The following is a 15843-nucleotide window of genomic DNA, read 5'->3' as shown; positions in this document are numbered from 1 at the left end:
CGTGCAAATAATTTTAATTCGTAAAGTTTTGGTCAACAAAAGCTACAGTGGCATATTCAAGATGCCGCGCAGTGTTATCGAACCCCGGAACCTCTAAATGAAAAGCGAACTTTACACAGACACAAGCTTACACATACAAAATGAAAAAGAATTACGCTTCAGTTTGTTTTTTTATCATTAAACTTTTGTCTTTTTTAGCCAGGAGACTGGCAGTGACCCTGACCTTCTAGAGGGACTTAGAGATATCCTCAAACTAAATACCTGTCCCGAATACTGGCAATAGTGGGACTCCTTTAGGTGTCTGCTGGTGGTGTCAAACAGGGTGACTGGCTATAAAGCCAGGTTCAAGAGGCAAGTTCGAATTGAGGAATAAAGCTCAAAACATTTTTTCCTTTATAATGCTAAGATAATTTATTAGAACACCGAGAAATACGTACATATATAGCTGATGTAAATATGGATGGGATACAGGTCAAACCAGCATTCTTTAAGTTTATAAAAGATTTTCTCAGAAATTGCCGAAGGAAATAGTTTCACTTTATCGAAAGATAACCTATATATAAAATGTGTTTTTAAAATTGGATTAAAGAGAGTAAATAACATTCGCTGGGGAAAAAAATAAATACTCGGTGTGAGTATAGGGTCCGAGAAGCTGTTGCCGGCGAAACTTCAAAGTCGATGGATAGATAGATTGAGATAACATAGGTCAAGAAGGGATGGATACGGTTGAATTTAGCGTTTCAAATGGGCAAGTTCACGTCTATTTTATTTTTAACAGAAAAGGGAGAATTCATGTGTGCGTGTATATATATATATCTGCACACACACATACAAAGTTGATAAATATCTAAAATAACGGGGTTAAAAAAATTGTTTGCAACCTCTCGTTTCGGTTAATATTTATCCACGGAATGAAAACTCAAAAGTGAAAATGCCATGCCCCACTATACTTCAGAGACGAGGTGTGGTTTACCTTCCGGGAGAAGGTTTCAACTAGAACGTGAAGAGTATACTTCGACGGTATCGTAATTACTTTTAATGAGTTACACTAATTGTTTGTTTGTTTGCTTTTAGCCAAATTTTATTACATAAATACAATAATATATTAAACCAACATATAACTTATGTCCCTCTTATAATCGATAAAAGAGGGACTCTAAAACCTATATTCATTTTAATCCTTACTAATAAAAGGCTATGTTGTAATATTTATTAGAAGTAAACTTACCATCAGATAAGATCGAGTTTAGCTGTCTCGTTGCTTCAGCTGAATGTGGAAGATATGTGAAGTAGAAGGAAAAACATACATACACGCAAACAAACAACTTTCTTCTAAAGAGACTCGGTGGCTCGAGGTGAATGTTAGACGGTGTCTACGTCATCACTGTATGCGCACATGTTTCGACGACGTCACCGATTGATGAGTATTATGACGTCAACATTCAGCTGTGGAAAGGGTTGTGCCTCTGCGGAACGCCACTGAATTCAAAAACAAACAAAACAATATATTTAACTGCTCCAAGATAACCAAAATTTGCTACAGCACACTCTCATATATACACAAGAAGAAGAAGAAAAACAAATTGGAAAAATCGCTAACCACATACAATACACACATCCATAGATATAGCCACACACATTTGTGCCTCTGTGTGTGTGCATATCCAGCTATAGATATATGTATATATATATATATACACACACACATATACATTCACACACACAAATGTATTTCTGTGAAGCTAAATATTAACTGCTCCAAGATAAGATAAGAAAAGAAGACAAACCTGACCAGATTCAGTACACACACGCACACATATATATCAGTTTAATACTCAACTGAAATTGCCAGTAATAGTTTCATGCTTATATGATACTTGAACAGGCATATTTATGAAATACGCCATGTATTTTCAAGCAACCTTTCAATATTTCAATATAATTTCTCTTCCTTCTGCGCTTATATTTTCTGTGTGATGGGTTATGCTCGAACCCGAGAATAAGAAGAAAAGACACGCAAGAAAAGTACAGTTTTCAAAAATCTGCGAAGAATTTTCTTTTTTTTTTTTTTGTTATTCTCTTCCTGCAATTAAGTCGCCATGAGTGTTGACACGTACGGCCCAAATTCTCAAACCCTTTCCTTCTTAGACACTGAAGAAACCGATCATTTGGGTGCCGACACACAAGGATCAGACTTTTACTTTACAGACTTCACGCTGCCCTCTCAGACTCAATCCCAGACGCAGGCTTCACAATTGGATGGAGGACACAGCCAGAGCCAGGTTATTTCTAATTTACTGTCTCAACAATGTCTCTTTTCCTTGCTCTGCCCTTTATATTTGTCTATGTGAGTGTGTATGTATGTGAGGTGTGTGTATATATATATATATATATATATATATACATATATATATATATGTGTGTGTGTGTGTATACGTGAGCGCCATGGTCAGGACATTGGCTAAGAAATATACCAACATCTAACACATGGTTTCTTTTTATTTTATAATTTTTTTGAAAGCTTCTTGCATCAAGCTCTAAATATTATATGGTGTACAATCCGTTGAGTGCGTGTATGTAATATATACACTCACATGCTTGTCTATGGGAGATGATAATTTACGCGCACGTATATATATATATACAAGGCATTATATACATAGTTTATACATCTTAACAGATGTGCACACGTGTATGTACATGCATGCATGTATGTATAGATATACACGTGAATATAGGTACATAGATATACATATTTGTGTGCGTATTTATACATCTAAATATACGTATGCACACGTGTATGTATGTTTTTTTTTCTCATGCGGTTTCCTTACCCTGTTCTGAACTTTTGGACTAGTTTATAAAATATTAAAAATAATCATGAACCCGATATAAACCTAATCTAATTTATCTTTAGTTCTCAAGGAGAACACACACACACACACATATATATATACACACACACACACAGATGCGGCTCGAGGTGCACATGTACCTCAATCCCTGTGAAATAATTTATTGCAATCCCGGGTTTTGTATAAACTTTATATATATAGTAATGGGTTGTGTGGTGGGTTTGCGTAAGAATTAAGTATATAAGCTATTAATATGTAATGGTAGACTATTTTAAATATATTGAAAAGACTTCAATTTTTTTCTATTTGGTTTTGAATTAATAGAAAATTTAGTTGCTTTAGCCCCTCTTATCCAGTAAGTAGACCGACCTGTGTTCAAAGAATTTTCCAATCGTGACCCTCTCAGCTTTTATTGCGATATATTTTATATGATTACTTTATTCAAAGTATTTTTTTAAAGACTGTATATTACTAGAAGGATATTTAGCTGTTATTTCTAGCAACCACATATAGGCCTTCTTCGTTGACGAGTGTTGTACATGGCGAAAGCTTTCAACATTACAACAGACATTTTCGTGCCCTGTAAAATAAGATATCAATCTATAAGAGACGGATTGTTTTCTTATTCATTTCTTATTCCTGTTTTTTTCCCCTCTCTACATCGGTTATTCTAAATTACTCTGATATATTCACTTTTGTTCTCCCTCCAAGTTTTACTCAAGATAATTTTTGTTTCAAACAGCTGGAAAAGTTTGGGATATGTGTGCCATATCTTTTTACTAATTTATATTTGTTCATACACACACACACACACTAAATTGAAAATAGGTTGGTTGCCGCATGGAAAGTAAATGCGTAATATTTTTTTAATATAGACATATATTAGCAAGGAACTGGTATAATCGAAATATAATTTCTCTAGAATAATCCACCGAAACGTCTGTAAAAAAAAAGCCAAACGAAATAATAAAAAAAAAACTCAGTAAACTATTTACGGAGTCGAGATATACAAATTTTGACTATTTTTCTATCCACTTCCCCTCCATTTTTTAATTATTTATTTTAAAGTTCCCATGTCCTATTATTTGAAGTTATATTCTGCATGTCATTGCATTATGATTTCAAATCCCGCCAAGACTACTAATATAAAAGGGCGTAGCCTAGCCTAGTGAGACATTCCTTATTTAGCCCCACATCATGTTCCCTGATTGACACAACTGTTAAAAAGCTGTCTAGCCGTGACCACTCCACATTTTTTTTTTCGGAGAGTATTTGTAGTACTACATTATACAATGTGTCCTTTTGCTTAGACGGTAGGAGTTAGTTTGAGGAAGAATTGATTGCTTTTTCTAGCAGAACGAGCAAACCTGTAGAGCATTCCCCTACACCAATGGTTTGCTATATGTTTAGATGTCTTGACGTTCTGAGTTCAATTCCCGCAGGGATCGATTTTTTTCCTTCCGTTCTTCCGGGTTCGATAATATAAAGTACCACTTGAAATCTCGTTCTACCCCTCCTCTTCTTGCTCTAATTTGCGTGTGTGATATATTTGTATGTATAATGTTCTTGTGTTTGTTTCTTTCACATATACAAGATAAAGTACTCGTTAAATTATTTCAACAGCACTGCTTCGGTCACAGTAGATCTTGGTGACCTCGGATCGAAATAAGTTTAGCTCACCAACAATTTTTTATACACACACACAAAACGAAGCAGTAGTTAAATATGAGGGAAGTAGTGGCGGTCTGTGTTGGCAAATAAAAATAGTTCTGTCTAGATTGATTCGTCGAAAGGACCTCCCTTCTCATAATTTGAGGCCTTGTCTTTAGAAATCAGTTATATAATATATAGAATGTAACCAGCAATAGTGTTCTTTGTTATATATATATATTGAGATGAACGAGTTTATACTGGGGTTTATGTAATTGATTTGGTGTTTTACTTTTTTAACAATTTAACTATTTTCGACATTGCTTCTTTCGTTTCGTTTCGTTTCGTTACTGCCACTGGTTTTTATTTTTGGAATTTAATCATACCCCCTCCTCTTTTACTGTTATGATCTACAGTGTTAGTGCATATTCTATTTCATACTTATTCATATATATATACACACACACACACACTAGAAGTGAATGGGTATAGGACTAATATAGTTTGTTTCGTATTTTGCGTGTGTTCAGTCGCGAGTGAACGGAGTTTCAGAAATTTCGTTTCTCGATTTTCACTTTAAACCTTGGCCCACCTAAAAGTTATCCATATTGCTCCATGTCAATCCTGCTCGATAAGACAACCTAGCTTTGACGAAAAGCGTTCCAGCCATAGCCATCCTGTCCTTCGTTATATCTATTCCTGTCTGATCGAATGTGACCTTCCCCCCGTTTTTTTTTTTGTTGTGACGTGATTTTAATGGGGGTTAGCTGCTCCATGTTTATCTTTTTAGAACTCGTAACTCTGGTCTCTTTTTCACAACTATAAAATATCGTTGGTTTCTTGTAGTTAGTGTGTCAATTGTAAATATTGTTCGATCTTACACGTGGAGGCAAGGTTCAAGGTTGTCTAGAGGAAACAGCCTTCGCCACATTTATTACATTATCCTACTTAGTGCTGTTATCATGATCTATATTAGATCAATAATGAACGGTCAGTTTATTAATGAAATGTAGTAACTGCAACTGACATATTTCATTACACAAATGGTGGCGGCCATTTCTTTTTGCCACATGGTACAAAACCCTAGTTGAAATTCTTTCTCAACCTTTCATCGATTAGTTTTCTTTTCTTTTTTTGACGTTTTACATATATTTCTAATAGCCAAGGAGAAATACCCATTATGTGTTACAAAACTGGTGTCTTAGAAATTTTTTTTTTCTACGACGAAAAAAAAAAAGAAAATGAAACTCATTAGTTTCATTATATAGTCGTGAAGGATTCTTTCAAATTTACAGCATTAAATGAAATAATAATTTAAATATATGCAAATAAATTTTCAGTATTAGCGAGAAGATGGATAAATTGATTTGTTATCCATAACGTTTCATTTTTCTGTCTTCGAAATGAAAATTGATCTGGAGGTTTGGACTTCAGTTTTAAGATCGCTGTCGGTATGTACCGTCGATTTAACTTAGCACATATAAATTAACTGTAATTACTATATAGGATAATAATAAAATTGGAATATAAGTGATTGTTTTTTTGAAAGTCTTAATATTTGTGGTTATGATATATTTTATTTATCCTCTCTGGATTTTTATAGAACTTAAATATATCGATAGTATTTGAAACTCTTGTAGGCTTTCAATAGATAAGAGTGTTGTTAAAGAGAGTGATATTTCGACAGTGCATACACACATATATATACCCTCGTGTAAGTTGTCGGCGGCGATGCCAACCTTCCTGCCATAACGGTGCCATCCATCTTTGATGGGTTAGCTGGGTGTTGGCGATCAGACCGAAAGAATTATTTCGTTTAGCGTTGGTCAGAGGTCATTATCTACCATATGGACGTAACCGATTGGATATACCGAACTTTCTATAGTGTGCGCTTGCATTCTTTTTCCAAGAACCCCTACTCAATAAAGTGTAAACAACTGATTACATTAGATTTTGGGAATGTCATTAGGTTTTATACCCCTCAGAAAAGGTCCCCGAATTTTAATTTCTTGTTACAAGTGATATGATTCGTTTATAATATTTTAAACACTTCTAATTTTACTTAATCCTGTTTCTCTAAACCTCATGTTTTCCTCCGACAAGAAGTATTGAACACGAATTATTTCGACAGCCCCTTTGGGTTTGAGAAACTTAGTATCCCCCCCCCCGAGGCCTTAGGGAGGATTTTGTTTTCCATGTGTCTTGTATCAAAATAATGTAAATAGAGGGAGAAAGTATTGACTTTCATGATATGATCTTTGGACTGCTTCCAGCTCCATCCAGTTTATTAATGTTTTGGTTGTTAGGTGGTGTGCAATCTTCACTCATTGGCTAAAAATAACACGAAACAACAAAAAAAAGGGAGTGAACGTCTCGCTCTAGAATAATTTTCGTAACAACCATTCCTTGTTATTTACTATTGTAACACATTTGTATGTATTCTTATTTTTATACCTCTAACAGCAATTTATTTGATATATTTAAAATGATTGATGCTGAAATTAAATACCAATGCCAGTACATTCCAGTAATAATGCTTGGTATGTGTTTTCCAAGGTAAATATTGGGTTGTCCGGAAGGTTCGTACCGATTTTTAAAGGAAAGAAAAAGGTCAATAAATACTTGCCATTACATTTTTAATCAACCAAATGTGAACCATTTAGTTGCACAAGGCGTCTCCATTTTTCCTTTAACTTGAAAATACCCTCTTCCCAGAATTGAGGTGGTTTCGTGGCAATGAATTCATCAAGGTATCTTTTTACGTCATCCAAGGAATTGAAATTTTTACCATTAAGACTGTCCTGCAGAGACCTGAATAAGTGGAAATCTGAAGGAGCAATATCTGGTGAAAATGGAGGGTGGGGTATCATCCCAGCCGAGCTGCAGCAATTTTTGCCTGGTCTTGCATTATCATGTTGGAAAACAACACCCTTCCTGTTGGCCAATTCTGGACGTTTCTCTTGAATTGCTGCTTTTAACTCGTCCAGTTGTGTGCAGTATTTCTCAGAATTGTCTGGTTACTTGGGAAAAGCTCATAGTACAGAATTCCTTTCCAATCACACCAGACACAAAACAAGACTGTTTTAGGTTGAAGACCCGCTTTTGGGGTGGCTATGGATGGCTCATGTTGCTTACTCCAGGATTGCTTTCTCTGAAATTTTCAGTAGATAATACATTTCTCATCACCTGTCACAATTTGCTTTAAAAAAGGCGCGTTTTCATTGAAGTAAATCACAGATGGAAATGCGATCCAAAAGGTTCTTCTCACTCAACTCATGTTGTACCCAAACATCATAGCGATTTGTGTACCCAAGGTTTACCAGGTGCTCATGAGCGACGGATTTTGAAAGGTTGAGGTTTTCTGCCAATTCTCGGGTTGTGCGACCTGATTTGGTCATCATCTGTAGTGGATGGTCTGCCTGATCGCTCTTTATCAATAAGGCTACAATCTCCAACTCGGAATCTTGCGAACCACTTCTGTACAGTTCTTTCGGATAAAGAAACATCACCGTAAACTGCACATATTTCTTTCGTTGCTTGTGAGGCATTTTTCCCTTTAAGGAAAAAGAAAAGCATCAAGTGCCGAAAATGAACTTTATCTTCCATTTTAAAGGGCTACAGAATTAACACAGGTTATAGGAACATAGACCTTCTTCCATGAAAAGATAACTTAAACTGTGCTCTAAATGGAGGTGTAGTCAAATCCTATTTTATGGACTCAACCATGTTCTAAAATAAGTCGAAAGGTAAGCTACTATAAATTGGCATGAACTTTCCGGACAACCCAACAGTTGGTTGTTAAATGAATGTCATTGGTCCAGTGAAAAACCATTTCCCAAAAGACCAGTTTATCTTCTGAGAGGCTTAAGTTTGCATGGAGATGCTAAGGAATACTTAATTTCAGTAAAACATTTTAGTAGTAGGAGTAGTAATAGTAGCAACATCAAGAGGCAGGTGTGGCTGCATGGTTAAGAAGCTTGCTTCCCAACCATATGGTTTCAGGTTCAATCTTGTTGATTGGCACCTTGGACAAGTGTCTTTTACTATAGCCCAGGCTGACCAAAGATTTGGTAGATGGAAACGAAGTTCATGTATATGTGTGTATGTGTGCATCCTTGTCTTGTGTGATGGCTGTAAATGAATATCATTATGATACAAGCAATCTTCATTTCCAGTCTTTTGTGGAAATCATGACCTTGCAAGGAAAGAGGTGAGGTTTGGCAATAGGAAGACCAAACCAGCTGTAGAAAATCTGCCTCAACACATTGTCTGACCCATTCAAGCATGGAAAACTGGACATTACATGATGATGAAGAAAGCATGTTTACTTTTTCCCTTTAAGGCATTTCAGAACTCTAACTGCTCAGATCAGTTTGAAATATACTATAGAGAACTTAAAAGAAGTCTCAAACATTGCCGACATTGAGGTGCTTGTATCCTGAAGAAAGCAGTAGAGACTCAATGCTTTGTAGGTGAATACAACAAACAGTGGTGTTGCTAGAGTAGCTTGGGTAAATCAGTATTTCAGTCGAAATTGCCTGTGCATTTTATTGGTATGAGCTCTTTCAGCTTATTAAACTACAATTTTACTGTAAATGATATTTGAATTTAGTCATCTAGACAACTTAAATATTGTTTGAATTGTAAGCAAATTGGAAGTATCTCTAGACACATAATGAAAGAAGTTTGATAATTGTTTTGTTTTTTTTTACATCAAAGTAGTTCTGATAGAATTGGTTGAGCATAGGTGAAAATGGCTTTTGTTACATGGATGCTTCTATGTTTCTGAATTGCCTTTCATCTCCCAAAGGTTATAAGCATTGGGGTCATTATAATCAATGTGGCTTTACTCAACCACAAAAGAGTAGCAGTTGACTGTTTGAATCTTGTGCAAAATAAATGTCTGTGGGTTCAATCTAGTCTAATTTTATCATTTTAACATCTACTTGCATAGGTTGGAATGTACTGAAGCAAATTTTCTGTGGCTGGGTGCCCTTCCTGTTGCCAATCCTCACCTGTTTCCAACATAAATATTTCACCATGTCCAAACATGTTTTCACATATAGTGCTTGCATTATAGTGACACTCATTTACAACTACCATGTGATGTCAGGGCTTATGTATCATTTTACTGGTTTCAGTTATTAGATTGTGGTTATGCTGGGTATGGTTTAATTATAAGGACCCACCTAGTGGACTGGTTCTTAACCCTTTAGCATTTAAACTGGCCTTTATTAGTTCCAAATATTCTACCTGCTTTGGCATGCTTCCTACAGCTGGATTTCTTTCCTAATGCTGACTAAGTGCTATAGGTTGCTTTTTTTTTGTTTTTATAACACCAGCACTAGTGAGGTTATAAAGTAATATACAAGACTCTTTGCCAAAGTGGAGGTGCAGTATTGAGGGACCTGGCTTTGTGACAGGAGTTGGGAGGCTAAAGTATTAAGGACAGGAATAGGTGTCTTGGTGTCAAGATACATGGTTACCTCAACAAGAAAGAAAGAAAGGGTGGTAGAGATAACTTGTTACCTTTTATGAAGTTGGTTTTAACTACCACTCATAAAAATTAGACATGGTTTGCACAGGAATGTCATTTGAAAAAGTTAATATCTTATAGTTTGAGAATTTCTTGCAAGTTATCAAAATATCTATTATCAAAAAACTAACTCATTCCTATATAAAAACTGGAAACAATATAAGATGGCAATTTTTGTTGACAGAACGCACAAGAAACTACAAAACACAAGCAAATGATGTATGTTAATTAAAGATTTTAAGTGTGCCTTATTAAAATATTATTGAACACCCATTTTTCCATGCTTGTATGGGTCAGACAAAATTTGTTGAAGCAAATTTTCTAAGGCCAGATGCTCTTCCGCTTACCAACCCATGTTTCCAAACATGGTTTGTATTTTCCCATGGCCAGACAGGTTTTTCATAGAAGTCTAGGAACAAAATTAGTTTCTTCCAATTACTGTCTACTGAATCCAATCACACAGCTTTGGCCAGTTCTTGACTACGGTAGAATTGCCTAAGTGAGCCCAAGGTTGCATCATTGGGAAGTATGCTTTTTAACCATACTGTCACACCTGCAACTAGTGATATGAGATACATCAAAAGTTTTTCATGAAGGGTTTAATGTGTGTTTTTAACTGTTTATGCTCCTAACTAAGCATTTTCTTCTCTTGAAATTCTCTAAAGGAATTTGGGGTCTTTGAAGAGAGTGATTTCAACAATACTTCCAGAAACCTCATATCCTCATTTTTTATTATTTCTTTTGTATAAATTAGGCAAAAAATGTTAGAATTATAATTTGCAAAGAATGAAAAGTTGGGATCATGCCTTTTCTCAAGACACTACTGTAAACAAAGCCAGTGAAATATGAACTTGAAACTTTTGATTTGTTGGGTACATACTGCCAAGCAACATGTTCCGTGTGATAATGGGGACTTCAAATGAATTTAGTATCGAACCTATATTCCAACAGTACATCTTCTGGTATATGAAATGACTTTAAATTTGTAAAGCACTCTTAGGTGATTTTGCATTGTGGAAGGGTAGACATTAAAATTCGTTGAAGAAGGTGCGATGTATATGAATCGACTTCGCTCACCAACTGACTTCAATGCACAGCTTTGGTCAAGCACTAGTGCAAACGATTCTCCTTTATGGCAGCGAGTCATGGCCAATGAGGGTGGAAGATATTAAACAACTAGAATCCTTCGATTACCTGTCTACGCCACATCCTTCATATCCGATGGCATTACTTTGTCTCCAACAATTCGGTGCGACACCAGTGCAAAATCACCTCCTTCCGTCATCAACCAGAATTCATCTACGAAGCAATTGTCCCAGTTCCCCTTCAGGTGGACAACGAAAAACCTGGCTGATGACAGTCAAGGCTGATCTGGAACCCAACCTAGGTCCCCATATCTGCGGTATTCGCTGCTGGAATAAAGAGTGGTTGGAGATCACGCGGTCGTTAGCCTCAAATTGCCAGGTCTGGTTGGTGTTTGTGAGAGATGCAGCATTGAGGATGAATGAAGCCAGCTCAACCCACCCCGGGTGAATGCTGTCTCGAGACAAGACATTAAAAGTATAGTTATCAACATGGTTGTGTGGTACATAGTTTACTTCCCAACTACATGGTTTTAGATTCAGTCCTACAGTGTGGCACAAAGAGTGGGCTAGTGTTTTCTACAATAGCTTCAGGTCTACTAAAGTTTTGTGAGTGGATTTTGTCGAAAGAGGCTGAAAGAAGCCCCTGTGTGTGTGTGTGTGTGTGTGTGTGGTAGTCTCCTTGTTTTGACATCATGAGATGGTGAAATATTACCTTACTTGGAAACAGTGGGTGTTGGCAACAGGAAGGACATGTGATTAAAAAAAATCTATTAAATTCTATTTGAGTGTGGAAAATGGATGTTAAAACATTGATGATATTGCAAAATATTCCATCTTTTTTCTTTTTTTTGTTAAAAAATTTTTTTTTTGAAGACTTTCAAAACCTACTCAAAGAATATGCTAAGCAGAGGCATAGAGTATGGCTGGCTAGTTTTTAGTTATTATTCAACTGAAATCACTGAGGCATTGGCATACCAACACATGGATTTAGGTCAAACATGCTATCTGTATTTTGGCCCGTTTCTGCAAGGGTTAGTTATAGAGTGAGTCTTTTTGCTGGCATTTCTTTTATTGAGGAGTTATCTATGGCTGACTGTTGAGATGGAGATATTCTCATTTATTTCACAGTGCATAATTAACAAAGCAATGAATCTTTAGGATTTATAAGTCAATTTTCATTATTAATTATGGACATAGGTTTGGCTGTAGAGTTAAGATGACTGCCCAACCACATAGGTTTTGCATTCAATCACATTGCATGGCACTTTGGCAAATGTGTTTGTTTCTCTCTCTTTGTCTTGACATGGTGTTGATAGTTGTAAATAAATGTCACTGTCATACAAACATTGTCATTCTTTTTCAAGATTCTGTGACCATGGGGGAAATATTACCTTATTTGGGAAAAGATAAGGGTTGACAACAAGAGTATCCATTTATAGAAAATCTACTTTAAAAAACTCCATCTTACCCATCAAAGCATGGAATGTGAATGTTAAAATAATGCTATTTCTGGCACAATTAAAAGGTTTCTTAAGGAATTGAGGTTCATTATTTTTTTTTTCCCTTTAAATTGTAAAACCAAACTTGGACCTTGTAGAAATGTTTAGTTTCCATTGCCAAAGTTCTTTAAAGAGAGTTAAACATTGGTGATGGTAGAGTGAGGATAGGTTGATATATCAGAGGCCATTTGTTGCTCTGTACAGGGAAAGAAGATAAGGAGTAAGTGGACTATATGGCTACAATTAGCAGTTGTACATTTATTTCAAGAGGAGTGATTTAATGGGTACTCTTCGCATACCTTAATTGAACTATTATGCCTGTTGATTCAAAAGTCAGGTTTGTTTACAATAGGGTAGGTAGATACTCTACGTAAGTTGGAGAATAAAATTCAACAAGAAAGAACTATCTTGTTACTTTGATTTGAATGCAGTTTTATTCATTTCTGATGTTAGTGTGGAGAATAGAATAATACTTAGTTTTTGGCTTGTAGTTATGTGAGAAATATTAATTACATGTAACATGAAAGAAGAAAAGAATATCCTCTTCATTTTACATCCACAAGCATGGCTGTGTGGTAAGAACCTTGCTTCCCAACCACGTGGTTTGGGATTCAGTCTTACTGTATGGCACATTGGGCGAATGTCTCCTATAGTCTTGGGTCAATGAATACCTTGAGGGTTTGCGAGATGAAAGTGTGTGACATTGTCTCCTTGCCTTGACATTACCTGCTGTCTTGTCATGGGGAATATTACCATGCCAGGAAACAGGTGAGGGTCCATGACAAGAAGGGCACTTGGCTGTAGAAAATCCATTTCAAAAAAATTGTCTGATCCATGTGAATATGGAAAAGTGGTCATTAATCCTTTAACATTTAACTGGCCAAATCCAGCCCAGATATTCTTCCTGTTTTATATTCAAACTGGCCAGATCCATCATTTCAAATTTCTGAAAGTAAAGTCACAACATCAAAATCTCAAAGCTACAAGATTAATCTGACTGCTAAAGGGTTAAACCAATAATGATTTCCATACTGACATGGGTTGGACAAGTCATCACAATCTGAAACTATGGCACTGACTTGGTAGGATTGTTTTCCCTCTCCAACAAGACTGACAGGTCCTCTTTACTCTTTGTTGCTTCTTTTCGTTCACTGGCACCAAAAAGTTCATCTCAACTCTGTTAAAATTAAAAATATTTGATAGTTTAACTCTTGTGATCGATATTTCTAACAAGTTTTTGAAAATAATGGAAATGTGAGATTTAGCCAGACAACTTTTCCATTCACTGGTTATTGTTGTCCTTTAACCCCAGGTCAGCTGGATTGAGTAGGCATTCAATCAAAAGCATTTCAGTCATTACCATTCCTTTTTTAGGGTTATCTGAGGACTACATGACCTAGTGTACCCTTTTCTTTTTTCAAGACAATAGTTTAAGTGGGAGATTTGGTTGCTGTTTCTAGCTAGTGAAGTGAACTTGTAGCTACACAAGCAGCCTTCTTGACTTGTTCATTTATTGGTATATTGAGCTGGTGTTTAGAACATGACTTAAAAGGTCCTTAGATACAATGTATGATGGAAAGTTTTAATTTAAATATGATCACTTGTGGTTTTTGCATGGAAGAACTAGTGATGGCATGATAGTCTCAGAGATTGAATATCAAAAGGTTATGAATGATTACCTAGTAATTTGTAGGTTGTCATCTTTAAACAAGGTGACCCAAATCCAGACATTAATTTCATAGCTGTCCCAACATATCTAAAGTTTTCTTGGGAGAAATTTTGTCTGTCTTCCTACCAGATGGTATTCTAATGATATCTACAGTAATATCTCACTTTATGAGGACTTGCTTTATGAGACTCCAAGTTTGAGTTTTACTTTTCAAGTACAAGATCCAAATATTGAATGAAGTGCAAAAGTTGCTACTACTATAACAAATGCTTTTGCATGTTACCGAGAAATTTATGGAGAGCGAAAAAAGCTTCTAAGCAAGCAACTCTAGACTTGTTTTTTAAAAAGAAGTCTACAAGTGATGGTGTATGTGAGTCTAGTGTGAGTGAAAGTGATTCAGAAAATGATTATAATAATATTTTTTATTATAACTGATCTTGACATTCTCTTTACTTTATATAAAATATTCTTTACATTCTACTGTTGTTTTATTGCCATTTATTTATGGATATTATAAATTTAGTGAAGGTACATGGCTCAGTGGTTAGAGCGCCGAGCTTACGATCGTGAGGGTGTGAGTTCAATTCCCAGACTGGGCTGCGTATTGTGTTCTTGAGTAAGACACTATTCCACGTTGCTCCAGTTAACTCAGCTGTAGAAATGAATTGCAATATCACTGGTGCCAAGCTGTATCGGCCTTTGCCTTTCCCTTACATAACATCGGTGGCGTGGAGAGGGGAGGCTGGTATGCATGGGTGACTGCTGGCCTTCCATAAACCACCTTGCCCAGACCTGTGCCTCGGAGGGTAACTTTCTAGGTGCAATCCCATGGTCATTCATGACCGAAAGGGGGTCTCCTTATAAATTTTAAAGGTAAAATTCCTTTCTGGGAATGAATTATGATTTATAATATTGCTGCTATGGGAAATTATTGCTCTGCCTTATGAGTGGTCTCTGGAAACAAATTAACTTGGATATTACTGTATATATTAGTGACAAAGGCAGTATTGATACCAAGTGGTAATATTTATCCCCACTTAAAACATGGATGTTCTGTCAGAACAAACTATACAGCAGTAGATACCATGAGAGAGACTCTCATATTGGCTTTTGGTGCAAAATGTATGCTTGTTTATATCGCTTGTGTGGAGATAAATCCCCACCATCTCCAAGACCAAGACGCTATATTTCCAAAAGCCAATATGAGAGTTTTTCTCGTGATATATACCGCAATATTGTTTGTTCTAAAAGAACATCCATGTTTAAGTGGGAATAAATATTTTGATAATGTATATTGTTGATTTGAAGATCTGTGACTCAAAGTTGTTTTCATGTTTCAGTTTCAAAAGCAAAATGCAACTATTGTCATTTAATGTCCACTTTTTTATCCTTGTTTGTATCAAAGCCAGATACCCTTCCTCTAACTGACCTTTACCTGTTTCCAAGCAAGGTAATATTTCCCCATGGCCAGATGTTTTTCATGAAAAACTGGAAACGAGCATTGCTTAGCTGGCAGAATCGTGAGCATGCTGGGTAAAATGCTTAGCGG

General features: G+C 36.0%; 2 protein-coding genes across 3 annotated transcripts in view; one reads left to right on the top strand and one right to left on the bottom strand.

Moving 5' to 3' along the window:
* The window catches only part of LOC115210323 (poly(A) RNA polymerase GLD2), a 30357-nt gene extending 28972 nt beyond the window's left edge, over nucleotides 1-1385 (bottom strand). The window contains exon 1 of the mRNA XM_029778849.2: nucleotides 1229-1385. The gene's annotated coding sequence lies outside the window, so the exon portion shown is untranslated. The remainder of the gene's footprint in view (nucleotides 1-1228) is intronic.
* A 53-nt stretch (nucleotides 1386-1438) lies between these two features.
* LOC115210320 (regulator of nonsense transcripts 1) overlaps nucleotides 1439-15843 on the top strand; it is a 70309-nt gene continuing 55904 nt past the window's right edge. The window contains exon 1 of one of the 2 annotated variants that reach the window (XM_029778845.2): nucleotides 1439-2282. In XM_029778845.2, coding sequence (XP_029634705.1) covers nucleotides 2100-2282 — 183 coding nt within the window. In that variant the 5' untranslated portion in view covers nucleotides 1439-2099. The remainder of the gene's footprint in view (nucleotides 2283-15843) is intronic. The other variant, XM_029778844.2, reaches the window with a different exon arrangement.

Source organism: Octopus sinensis, linkage group LG4, assembly GCF_006345805.1.
Source record: "Octopus sinensis linkage group LG4, ASM634580v1, whole genome shotgun sequence".
Lineage (NCBI taxonomy): Eukaryota > Metazoa > Mollusca > Cephalopoda > Octopoda > Octopodidae > Octopus > Octopus sinensis.
The sequence above is the reverse complement of the archived record's forward strand: the minus strand, read 5'-3'. Positions and strand labels throughout refer to the sequence as shown.